General features: G+C 45.5%; 1 protein-coding gene across 9 annotated transcripts in view; it reads right to left on the bottom strand.

The window, feature by feature from the left end:
• adgrl3.1 (adhesion G protein-coupled receptor L3.1) overlaps positions 1-13235 on the bottom strand; it is an 88968-nt gene that overhangs the window by 16608 nt on the left and 59125 nt on the right. For all 9 annotated transcript variants that reach the window (XM_027282319.1, XM_019256381.2, XM_027282320.1 and 6 more), the window contains 5 exons: positions 11197-11319; positions 10786-10991; positions 8690-8866; positions 7681-7890; positions 2276-2496 (listed from right to left, as the gene is read on the bottom strand). In XM_027282319.1, the coding sequence (XP_027138120.1) occupies positions 2276-2496; positions 7681-7890; positions 8690-8866; positions 10786-10991; positions 11197-11319 (937 nt within the window). The remainder of the gene's footprint in view (positions 1-2275; positions 2497-7680; positions 7891-8689; positions 8867-10785; positions 10992-11196; positions 11320-13235) is intronic.

Raw genomic sequence — 13235 nt, 5'->3', positions numbered from 1 at the left:
CACAGTCATTTGTGACCACGAGCTCAGCATTGGTAGTAAAAGATATATACGGCTGTATGTTAAATCATATTTCCCCAAACATCTTCCAAAGTAGAGGAAAAAAAATCAAATCAAATCGTGCCCTCCACTGAGGTCGGACCCGACAGGTTGCAGCAAAAAAAGCTTCCAGAGAAAAACCGCTGGAGCAAGAATGGCCGACTGATTCATGACCAGCTGCTTTTGAATTATTAATCTTTCAATTTCCAGCACATTAGAGAGCCCTCCATTATGGGTCCCTGCCTGTGTCACTGTAGCCACCATTAGGGCTCCTTTGCTAAGTCATAGCAACCTTCATTATGGGAGGTGAATGAGACTCAGCGCCACTGGCTAATACTGGAGAGAATGGGGGTGATGTGACAAGGTGACACAGCAGGGATGGCAGATGATATTTCCAGAGGTTTTGTCTCGATGTGTTATGTCAAACATGATAAACGGTGCCATTTCCGAGACCCGGACTGATAAATGAGTCATAGAACTTATTTTCTGCTTTTTAATGAAAACGTACTTTGCTATTTAAATCTTTAACTCCACTTCTTTCAGATCTCTGCAGAAGAGGATCAGGGCCACGCGTGAACAAAGTGTTTGAGTTCTGACTTTGTTCTCCCTGAATTCTGACTTTAAAACTCAGATTTTTGACTTTTAAACTCAGAATTTGACATTTTTTTCTCATAATTTTGACTTTTAAACTCAGATTTTTGTCTTTCAAACTCAGATTTTTTACTTTTTCCTCAGAGTTTTGACTTTTAAACTCTGAATTTTCACTTTTTTTCTCATAATTTCGACTTTTAAACTCTGATTTTTGTCTTTTTTTCTCATAATTTTGACTTTAGAACTCTGATTTTCGACTCCTGAACTTTAAAAATCTTTTTTTCTCTTCTGAGAATAAAGTCAGAACTCACATGCGGCCCTAATCCTCTTCTGTACAAATCCATAAGAGATACGGCGATTTAAAAAAAGTAAAATCATTGGTTGTTTGTGGTGAAATATGATTTTAAACTAAACATTGTTTGAATCTTTTTGGCGGTTTGTGTCGTCGCTTCATTTTTGCAGTTTTACTCTTAAAGCACATCTATTGTCTCCGAGCATGTCGGCTAACCACATGCAGTCTGCCTATTCACCCGGAGCTCGGCGTTCAGACGCTCATGTTTTAATGATCATCCCCGCCATGAAATATTGATCTAAGTGGCATAAGGATTGGTGTGGCTTGACGGTTAAACGACGCTAAATCCCGTCTTCAAACCTCTCTGAGCTGATGTGCAGCGAGTGGAGAGCCGCGGGTTCTGAACTACAAGCGGCCCTCGAGAGCAGCAGAGCCACGTGAGCGCGTGAATCATTTAACGGTCCTATAGTGTCTTGTCGTCTTCCACTTTCCATATGGAGCGCGCTCATTTATAAGCAAGTGAGGGAGGAGAGATTTCTCCTATCCGAGTTTTTTAAAATGCAACATAAACGTTGTTAAAGCCCTCTTTATGATTTTATAAGAGTCCGAGGATGGAAGAGAGGACTGTGTAGCATATGCACATAATATGCATATGTACTGTATGAATACAATACATCATCTCCCAGCATGAATGGAGTGGACACGTCACGCATGTGAAAGAGTTATTATATTCACTCCGGTGTATTTGTACGTAGCCTAACTATGCATACGCTTCATATGAATGAGGTGCCGGCTGCCTTTTCTTGGATTCACCCCGAGTCTCGGGTTGGACGAGTTCAAGCATGCATGAATACGTTACCATGTGCTTAATGTATGTCCTCATCCCACTATCCCACTCGCTGCTCTGCACTTCCTCCAGGGAAGTGTGCACACCCCGACAGACGCCTCCATCCCTCCACTCTCACACTCTCACACTTAAACCACTCCTTTTTTTTTCCTCCCTCAATCTGCTCCCCCTCCCTCCCTCCTTCCATCCCGCCCTGTTAAATCCTTCCATATTCGCACATTGTCACTGCTGCGCTCATGCAGGCACTCTGTGGTGCATCCTCCCCGTGCCGGTCCCCATCCTCCTCCTCCCCCCTTCTTCTCTCTCTCTCTCAACTCTCTCTGTATTGACGCTTCAGAAGTGCCACAGCTTGTAGTGGGCCACTGTGGCAGACGCAGCCAAAATGACAGCAGGCACTCCAGCCTCCCCCCCCGTCTCTCTTTCCTTCCTCCCTCCCTCCCTCGTCCCATCATCCTTCCTTCCTTTTTTCCTCGCTACGCTTTCCCCGCCGCCCGTCTCTCTGTCCTTACACTCGGTCGGTGCCGTAGCTCCTGTAGTCCACTGCAGCGGAGACGGCCACTATGACAGCAGGTACTCCGTATCCTGCCAGGTAGAAGTACTTAGTCCTGGAGTGCTCGCTCTCAAACACCTCCACCAGCATGATGTAGAGCTGCACCCCTTCCAGGAACATCCAGGTGAAGGCTGCCAAGAAGAAGAAATGGAGCAAGGCCGCGAAGACTGCACAGGCAATCTGGTGTGGGAAAGAAAAGATGGCCAGGATTTATTTTTTTTTAAATACAGTAACACAGTAATGCACAGGAAAATATTTAATCTGCTGGAAACTGATGAGAAAGACAGGACACAAGCACAGCGGGTGATGAGGCTATGAGTCAGAAAGTAATCATTTATCATATCCACATAAGGACGGAAATGTGAGGGATTAAAAATTGGTCTGCCACTGCTGGAATAGACTTGAAGAGCGAGAGGAAATATAAATAGAGGGATCTCACAATCATAGTATACTATGACAGCAATTACAGGCGACAGAATGACTCAAAATCACTTCAAGATAGCAATATTAGTCGAGCCTCCTTCACACTTTACCCGGCGTCTACATTCTACACCAGTCATCTGAGGAGATAAATGAGAAAATAGAAGTGACGAGTCGGTCCTGCAGCCTCGGCTGATTGACCGCATTTTCAAACAGAAGGAGCGAGAGCGCTTTCAAAAAAGAGAGAGAGAGAGAGAGAGAGGGGCTGAGGCGGAGAAGAGGTGGAGGCGAGGTGGGCGAGCGACTTGGCAACACTTAGAAAATACAATATGATTTTTTTGGTCAATGCCAAAAAAAAAAAAGAGTGCAAAAATGACTCAGCAGATTTGGTTTGAAAGAGACAAAGCGCACATGAGATTTTACACATTTTTTAAAAAAAGGGGGTTGGAAGAAAAGCAGCAGGAGCATCAGTTTAGATGTTTTAAACAATTCTTCCTTCAGTCTTCTTGTCAAATATCAAATAAAATCAGAACACTGCTGCTTGCAAGGGCTTATGTGTACATTCACACTGAAAGCAAGTGAATGGGTTTCTAAAAAAAAAAAAAAAAAAAATCACATTATTAGTAGCCGGTGACGGATGAAAGGGATGTAAAAGAGTCGGAGATGATAAAACAGCCTGTGAGAGTTAAAAAAAAACAGCAGGAGAATGAAAGAAGGGGTATCAAACCTAAAAACCGCATTAAGAATTTAGGCAACGGGAAGAAGAAGAAGGCGAGAGAGGCCCGTCACGTTCACGGCAATGTTCTAATTTAAAGAGTCGCTCCCTAAATCACTGAGCGCGAGAGCGAACAGACAGACTTTTATAACGAAGAGGTTTGCAGCGAGAGACAATTACCTAATGTCTGAGAGACAATGAGTTTAGGGGGCGAGGGAGTCGCTCATTTCCATTTCTAATGATCGCACAGTGTCGCTTACTCACACAGAGTCACACACATGCACACACACACATGCAGGTATGAAAAAAAAAAAAGCTGCTTATGCGGAGTCATTTAGTTTTCCTGCTGGAATTACTGGCTTAACCGGCTGCGAGCTAAGTGACGCCGAGGATGTTAATGGAGGTCACAAATAGTCACCAGTAATTAACGGGAGGACAAATAGAGGCGCCGCCACACATACATGCAGAGAGACATGCTCCATCCCTCCCCGAACACACACACAGACGAAGACAAAACACACACACACACCTCAATGTCAAAAAACACATCCGATCAAATTTGTTTTGTCTCTTCGCTCGATCGCTGGAATGTTCTCTCACTGAGACGCTCAGCAGGACGCTAAGGCCCGAGGCTGCTCCGAGGCGTCTTGATGGAGGAGATGAAGGCAAACAGCCCTGAGCACTTCCTCCCAGACAGACATGAACTTTGTAACGATTAAAACAGCTCGCACATGAAGAAGAGACAAGCGCCGAGACGTCTACGCCGTCCTGAAATTGAGTTACGGGGGAACACGTCGTACAGTAAGACCACTTAAGACGTACAGTACGTGCTGATTCTGTTCGGGTGACCTTGCCCAGAGGGATTAAAAAGGAGAACGCCTCGTCTCAGACTCTGACGCGTACGATTTTTTTCTGTTTAACCGTTGCGTCCAAGTGAGGTTTAGTCCTAATCCATGATTGGCGTATTGAATGCACACCATATGGATCGTACAGCACGGGCTGTGACTGGAATGCAGACCATGTGGACCCTGAAGAGTTGAGCCAAAAACTCCACTTGTAAATCATTAGGGATGAAAAAAAAAGCTGGGTGGATTTTAAAAACTCTCTAGAGGAGTGTTTGTTAAAGGTGTCATCGGGTTTGATTCGGCTCTGTTCCATGTGTGGTGTTCTCTTTAACACAACAGCACAACAACACGTGAAACACACAAAAATAATCCAATGTGTCTGAATTGTACAGCTGGCAGAATTTGTAAAATGTGTACCAGAGCAAGAGAAAAACATTTTTGTTTTTTGTTTTTGTGGGTTCAGATTATAATACTTCTATAATAATACTGTGTATTCCCCCTTTAGCATCAATGACAGCTTGCAGTCTTGTGCTAGTTGTGGATTCTTCTTGGGGTTGTGTTGCATGAACTGCACGTCTGAGATCTCCCCAAAGTGTCTCGATGATCCTGAGGTCAGGAGACTGTGATGGTCACTCTTTCTCTTTCCACTGGAGGGTCGACTTGTGGCCTTGTGTTCAGGATCGTCGTCCCATGCGCAGCTTTCGAGGGGGGCGATTAATTCAAATTGTCCTCCGATGTTTTCTAATAACATTTCTGTCGATTTGAACTAAATGTCCCGTGCCGCTGTAGCTCACACACTCACAGTAGGGACGGTGTGCTTTTCATCACAGGCCTTGTTGACTTAGAGTTTGTGGTTGCGACCATGAAGTTCAATTCTTTTATGATAAATGTCTTCATCTGACCACTATCGCTAAATAAAAGAAATCAGGGGTGTGAGCACAACTGTATTCTACACCAAACCACACCGACTATTCACAAGATAACGTTACTGTTGTGGAGAAACTGCTGAAGTCAAAGGTCAATGGTGAGGTCAGGAAGGAACAAAGTGTTTAGGAGCCTCTGGTGTTGAATTAGAGACACTCTTAAAGTTCATCAGAAGTGCCTGAGTCGGTCTCACATTCTGCCCAACTCATCCTGGTGGATCGACTTTAAACCCCAAGATAACGCCACAAATACTACACGCCCAGAATTAGTCAAAGAGAATGTTTTTACCCATGCAGGTGTTATTGTCAGCATATTCTAGTCTGGAGACACAGATTGGAGTCAACAGCCAGCTATCTATTATGTCTATGAAGGCAGCGACCGGTCTCTTCGACTCTTCAGTGTTGACATAGACTGGCACCTGCTGTTCTCAACCAAAGCCAAACAACTAATACTGCCGAGGACCTCGAGGCCTACACGTGACCTCGTGTAACCTAAGGAGAGAAAATTCCATAACTAACGCCACAGGCTGTTAACTAACAAATGGCTCTGTTTGATCAGTTTTTTTCCATAGAGCCGTAGATGTAGTTACTGTATAGTTATTAATCTTCTGCAGTTGGGAGAGATGCGATAGCTGAACACGGTTCCAAATGAGCGGTGGAGGTCATGCATCATTAACTAGAAACAGAAAGTCCCAATCTGATAAAGTTTGGACGGTGGGAGTGGAGGGAAAGAAAGAAAAACAGAAAATGACCAATTAGTCTCGAACTGGTGAAGTTACTTTAGCCCCATTTGCACGAGCTTCAGTGGCTGCAGGGAGGACGTCCACTGTTCAGTGCGTCATTTGCACTCGGCACAGTCGACCTGCTGCTGTAAGGAAGATGTCACATATCAGGGAGAGCTTCGAACAACGGGAATAATGGTCGTGGAGATGCTGCATTCATGAGCGGTCGGTGCTTCAGTGCGTGGCAGGATCATTGGACAGTACATTGGATGACCTGTTGGCGGACGCGGCGACGAACACGGCGACCCAGGATAAACCCAGAGGCTCGTCTGAACGTCGACATGCATCATCTGACCTGGGCTGACCCTGAGCATGAGCTTTTCTACAACACTAACAATGTGACATCTCTTATTTTATATCTGATTTATTGGCAGCATCTGTGTCACAAAGAGAAATTCTAGTCTTCACGAGCCGCTTGAAAAAGATTGATTACAAAGCATCAACTTTTTCTTCTTTCTTTTTTCTTTTTTTATAAGAACCCCGAATAAACAAAATAAGTGAGACCACTTTGCTGGCACTTTCATGATCGATATCCAGAGTGAGCGTTGCAAAATCACTTCAAAAAGGAATGAGAGGCCACAATTGTGTTAACGACACAGAGCCCGGATTCATACGAGGCAATCCTACAGTTCAGTGACGATGTGCTCGCGTTCCCGTGTCACGCAGCGCTCTAATGGGAACGGATAATGTATGTCGAACCCGTAATCGCCATCCCGCCTCATGTGGGATTTGTTTGTGAAAGTTTTATTGTTTTAAACATCCTTTCCTTGCAGCCGGCGGGATTCCCCTGGGCGAGGGGAGAGATAGATTGCAGCTACTGTAGCACGAGAGGGGGGATATGACAACGAAAGCAAGTGAAGACTAAAGCATAGCATAGACATCAGCTAAGTTATGTAAGCTTTAATACATTATCTAATAAGCCAAGTCTGTATACTACGGACTTTGTGCATTGTAAATCTTTTCTGCTGCAGCTGGGAACAGACCAAAGAACAGGCTAATTAGTTTTTTTGGACTCTACATATTTATTATTTTTAGGTTCATGTGCCATTCAACGAGTGAAACAGCCTAATTGTGCTCGCAGACTAACGTCAGAGCAATGTTTTTGTCTTGTTTTCTGCTTTGCTTGGAAATCCTCCCTCCGAATTAGCCACAAACTGTAACACAGTTAATCTGCGGAGCTCAGCGTAGTAATGATCTCATGGAAAACTGAGCATTTGCAGTCCAAACAATGCCAGTAAAAAAAAAATGGTTTTCCTGCTTTTTCCTTTCACAATTTATGAGAGAAAGAGAAAAAAAAGTTGAATAATCCAAAGCTGGTTTGAATAAACAGATATGATTTGTTTAACAGCCACCCAGAAAAAAAAAAAAAAACAAAACTTCTGTTTTCCATTTATTCCAGGAACGCCGCGTGCATCCAGTCTTCTGTTTCTCATTCATGTAGCGGCGGCGTGGTCAACCGCTGACAGCGAGTCAGTAAACATTTCACAATTTACTCTGCCAACAATGCAGCACGATCGGTGGCGCTGGTCAGTGCACGGTGATGCCAGGCCTCTGCCAACGCAGCACGGATTACAAAATAATAATAATAAAAAAGCCAAATTTCTGAAATGTAGGCCTGCGTGCAAAATATTTGTTTTCATTAGCATCAGTTGGCGCAGGCGTGCTGTGTGACTGCTTACCGGCTGATCCGCCCTGTTGATCCCGACCAGGAACAGTGACTCAGCGATGAACAGGCTGATGCAGAGGTTCTTGTGGATGGTGTTGCGGTCGCTCTGCAGCCCGCGGAAGAAGCAAAAGGTGAAGATGCAGATGAGCAGGCAGACCAGCGACAGCAGGATCCCCACCCATGTGATGACGTCCAGGAGCAGGTCGTGCATGCTGTCAGCCTTCTGTGGGAAGAGAGAGAGCAGATATTTACAGCTAGTTTGATAGAAACATACATGAGTCATGCCGACGCCGCCCCTCCCGTCCCTGAGTCTGGCTGTGTGTGTCGCTGAGCGTTCAGGGCCACAGCGTTACGCTGCGTTGCACAGGTGTGCTGGCTCTATCCATCAGTGTCCTCCAAGCTGGCAGCCGGAGCAATGTTCAACATAGCACTCCTGTGATGGATCTACTGCTCAAACCCCCACGCTGTGTTCACAAAGGGCTGCCAGGCGAGCCCCTGACTATGACCCTTTTAGAAGTAACACACATCCTCTGGCCCACAGAGGGAGAGACTGGGTGTCACAGTTTTCAGAGTCACATGCGAGGAGGAAAAGGTGCTTATCCTACACACAATGACGCTTTATCCGGATAATTAATATCAGAATAAACGAGGCACGTGCACTTCCAGCATCTTTTGTCTCTGATGTATGTTTACACGATAAATCCAAACGTCTGTTTTGGCTCCGGTCACCCAGAACTCCACACACTGAATGTTTGCAGCGCTTTAACCCAACGTCATCATCGAGCGTGACGGACTCACTTGTGAAGTCTCTCCTGCCATGTGCGATTACTCAGTGCCGGACAGTCTGGAGAGTCAGAATCCAGATGTCGTGGTCTCCTTCTCATCCTCTCCTCCCTCCCGTGTTTAGAATCTGTTGACCGGCTTTGCCAGCCACCGCTAATCAAATGATGAACAACTGACCCTTTTGATCTTGCCCATCCCCACCCGCCTTGGCAGGCAGGCGCGGGAGAATAAACGCCTACCTTGACCTCCACGTGGGCCATGAGCACGGCGAAGCTGGTGAGGTGTGTGCAGGAGCAGGTGGTGTGTGTGCGGTTGGTGCCCAGCAGACGACAGTCCTGCGTAGACCAGAATCCCGTCATGGTGCGCTTGGAGTAGCTCCAGAATGAACAGTTGGGATTGAAGTTCTCTTCCGAATGCTGGAGGAGGAGGAGGAGGAGGAGGAGGAGGGGGGCAAGGGAGGAGAAAGGCAGAGAGAGAGAGAGAGAGGAAGAAATTTAGAAAGGAGCAGGGAGAACGGATACTTAGTCATGAGGAGGTGGGAGGGAGAAACATGGAGTGGCGGGGGGGGCAAAAAAAAAAAAAAAAAAAAAAAAAAAAAAAAAAAAAAAAAAAAAGTGAGAAAAGTGGTGGGAGGAATTGGTGGAGGAAAAGGGACGGAGAGGAAGAAACACAGAGAGGGAGTCAAGTACACACAACACAACAACAAACAGAAGGGACAGAGCGCGGCGCGCAGCAACAAATAAACACGGCGCGGTGGCAGGAGGTGACAGCGCTGCGTCCACGCTTGTTGTGCGAGATTCGGCAAGCGTGGAGGAGCTGCTCATGTTGTGTAAACTGATGAAGCCGCACGCGTGTGTGTGTGTGTGTGTGCTGGGTTTGTTAAAGTTACTCTCAAAAATGAGCAAGTGAGACAGCGAGGATCTTTTCCCTGCCAACAAGCTGGACCACCAACTGGATCGGGCATTTGCTTTGTTTGAATTGAGCAGCACGACGTCGACGAGCGCCGCGACAGACGCGACGTGGAGTTACAGACGTAGATCGAGTCCCGTCTCCGTCAGAGCGAGTCGCTTTCATATCTGGCAACAAGGACCATAAGTGACGGAGCATTTTACATTTTCTTTTCAAACTTAATTAACTTTTACACAATCAAGGACTTTAGACTTTGAATGGTGCATGATTATGACACATTCAAGCTGTATGGCGACGCTCGTCTCTATCTTATTTTCAGCGGGTCAAAACAAAAGACAGCTCTGGTTATTGCCCTTTCACAAATCTATATATTTTCTTTATATATTGTCAACAAATCCCACAAAAAGACCAAAACCCAACAATGCATTAGTCCATTCGTCAATGCTTTCCGACTTCCCCGGCCTGTCTGCGGCACTCGGGCCTCGAGACAAAAATGAAGACAAAAGCCTTTAAAGACAAGTCACAAATAGAATTTCTTAAAACAGTTGGCCACTGTAGATTGGAGCAAACATTGCTCAGACGGGAGGAAAGAGAAGAGTGTGTTTAGCTGTGGGACTATTTTCAGCCATGGATTAACACACATTTGGAGCTCTAAGTTTAAGTGTTTATTGCACCAGAACGGTGAGGATGAATCAGAGTACACTACATGTTCATTCCAATAAAGGAACGTCAATATTTATTTGTCTTTTTAATCCTTGGAAGACAATCAAGGCCCAAAGAAATGAAGTATTCGGAGCTTTTGTTTAGTTTGTAGCTTCAACTAATTCTTGTTTTTGGTACTTTCAGTGTCACGTTTTAACTTCTGAGTCTGACAGTCGACAGCTCTGGTTATCGCCATCTACGGTTGTTATTAACGAAAAGGCCAAAACCAACAATTAGTCCATTCATCAATGCTCTCCGACTTTCCCGGGCCGGTTTAATTTCTTACAACAGTTGGCCACTGTAGATTTTAGCAAACATCACTCGGACGGGAGGAAAGAGAAGAGTGTATTTGCCGGGGAACTATTTTCAGTGGCGGATTAACACACATTTGGAGCTCTAGTGAGTGTTTAAAGCACCAGAACGGTGTATATGTACATATGAATCAGAGTAAACTACAGCGCCAATGTTCATTCTAATAAAGGAACATCAATATTTATGTGTTATTTGAACTTTTCGAGAGATAATCGAGGCTCATGGCACAGAGAAAAAAAAAGTATTTACAGCTTTTATTCAGTTGTTAGGTTCAAATAATTGCTGGTTTTTGGTCTTTTCAGAGGATTTGTCGACATGCACAAAATACAGAATAACATCGACCTCTCTCGTTATCTCACAGCAAGTTTTTATCACTTACAGAAAGTAAGTCGCCACCTTACGCGTCTCTTACCTGCAGGTGTTTCACAGTGAAGACCACGGGCTCAGACAAGTAAACCTTGTTGCTCTCCTTGTTAATGGACGCCGTGATGACCGGGGAGTTGACGATAACCGAGTAATTAGGGTAAACCGCCTCGCTGCTCAGCCTCACGCTCGCGTTCTCCGTGGACAGGTAGGAACCCAAGTTCCTGTACAGGACGAAGGCCATCCGGATCTCACCTGTGAGAGAGGAGACACACGGGGACATCAAGGAGGAGGAGGAGGAGGAGGAGACGGCTTAAACCAGACTGAAAAACAGTGAGAGGGAGGAAATAAAAAGTTGCAAGTGATTCAGACAGACAGAGAGAGAGAGAGGGAGGAGAAGGAGGTCATGGACCTCATGGTGAGAGTGAGAGGAAGAGAGAAGATGAGATTTCTCTTCTACCGTTTCGGCCGTGCTGTTTGAGAGTGCTGGCCGACAGCTGGATGGAGTTTCCGTGTAGTTCTGACTGAGGGAACGTCAAGTCCTGCAGGTTCCCATCCGTACTCAGCCGGGCCACTTCCAGCTCTGGAACACACACACACACACACACACACACACTGATGTCAAGTCATAGCATAGCACGTTACATCAGCTTTGTTTTGTAATAACCGTGTGTCGAACACACGCCTGAATCCTGAAACAGTTTTCGAGTTTCTTCTAAGACAAAGAAAGAAAATGGAGGAGAGGAAAAAACAGCCTGACGTGCATCAAAGTGAAATAATGTGGATTTTTTTTTTTTTTTTATACTAAAAAAGGCAACAATGTCTCCAGGCAACTGGTCCAACACATCGAGGTAGATAATCCAGCCTCTCTCTCTCTTGTGTTGTGAGAATCTAATTTACCATCCAGGTTCGTTAGTACGTTCCTGATTACGGCCGCGTAATGTATTAGATAAAGTTTCTAATTAAGAACTAATTATACCTTTGGTGTGTTGCTATCTCGTGCTTCTGACTGATTTCGCTGATTTAGACACAGTGAAAACAGCTTCCCCCCCCCCCGCCCGATCAAACAAAACAACACAAGGACACGCTGAGATGGGAACGAGGGAGGAGGAGGAGGAGGTGCAGTGAAAGGAGGAGAAGAGGGTGAAAGGAAAGGAAGTTGAGGAGGTCAGGGAGAAGTGCTGGGGAGAGGAGAAATAAATAAAGCGGGTAGTCAGAGGAGCGGAGTGGATGAGGGATGGGAAACGAGCCGGAGAGGAGAGGACTTGAGAGCGGCGATAGGTTGGAGAGTATGTTCTCTCGCGGAGTACAAAAGATAGGGCGGAAAGGCGAGAGATACCGAGGCCTGGGAGAGAGGAAGTGGAAGGGGGAGAGTGAGTGAGGCAGACATAAACACAGACACTGATATGCAAATACTGGCAGGAGGAAAGAGAAACACTGGTTAAGTGTATCCTCACTTGCCAAAACTAAACGTTCAAGCTCGGCGCACACACACACACACACACACATAATGCACACATACACGTGCACACACATCCACGCCCACGCGCAGCGGCGGGGTATGAAAACACGCTGAGTCTAATCTAATTAAAGCATCCTTGTCATGACAATCCTCCTCCTAAGAAACACACTTGTTCATTATCGTTATCACACGCGCACGCTGTTACCGCCGTGTTATCCCTTCAAATCACTGTTTTGGTTCTAATAATAACACTATTTATTCATCTGCCTAATGCTGTGCCACGTATCCACGATCCAACACAATAATATCACCTACAGTAGCTGCAGCGGCTTCTTTAAAATGCGTCATTCAAAATAATTTATTCCCGTCGCTCGCTCGCTCGCTCGCTCTCCTCTGAAAGACTTGTAAAAAAAAAAAAAGGAAGAGAGAGAAAGAGCGAGAAGTGAGGATGGGAGAGGAGAAAGAAGAGATGAGAGGCGGTATCAGGCCGGTTATGAATAAAGGGAAGAGATAATCACGGTGGATCTGCCCACTGGATTAGCTGGGAGGGAAGATTAACAGCACAAAAAAAGAGGAGAGAGAGAGAGAGGGAGAGAGAGAGATGGGGGAATGCGGAGACAAAAAAATTTCCACAAAAAGATGATTTCCTGTTTTAAGTTCTTGAGAGATGCGGTAGCCTACATCTCCGTGACTCTTTATGTAACCGTGTTTATGGTGGTGCATTCAGGAGCGCTGGAAAAAAATCAGAGCAGATATGATCTGAATGGTGTTGTGAGGACAGACTGTCAGCGGTAATGTTATCAGCTGTGATTTCTCTGCTTACTGATGTGAAAGTGAACAACAACAAAAAAACCCTCAGAGCATCATCTGACATTCCACCATCACCCTCAAGCACGCACTCATCCAGGCTTCCTCTTTACTCATGCTCGCTTTTCCTCGTGACTTTTCATCTTCCGACTGAGCAGCACACAAGCCCAGTGAGTCCTAGTAATGGGTGGGAGATGATGTGCAGGAACATTTCAAATCAAAAAGGGGAG

Source organism: Larimichthys crocea, chromosome X (assembly GCF_000972845.2).
Source record: "Larimichthys crocea isolate SSNF chromosome X, L_crocea_2.0, whole genome shotgun sequence".
Lineage (NCBI taxonomy): Eukaryota > Metazoa > Chordata > Actinopteri > Sciaenidae > Larimichthys > Larimichthys crocea.
Note: the sequence above shows the minus strand (reverse complement) of the source record. Positions and strands in the feature narration are given on the sequence as shown.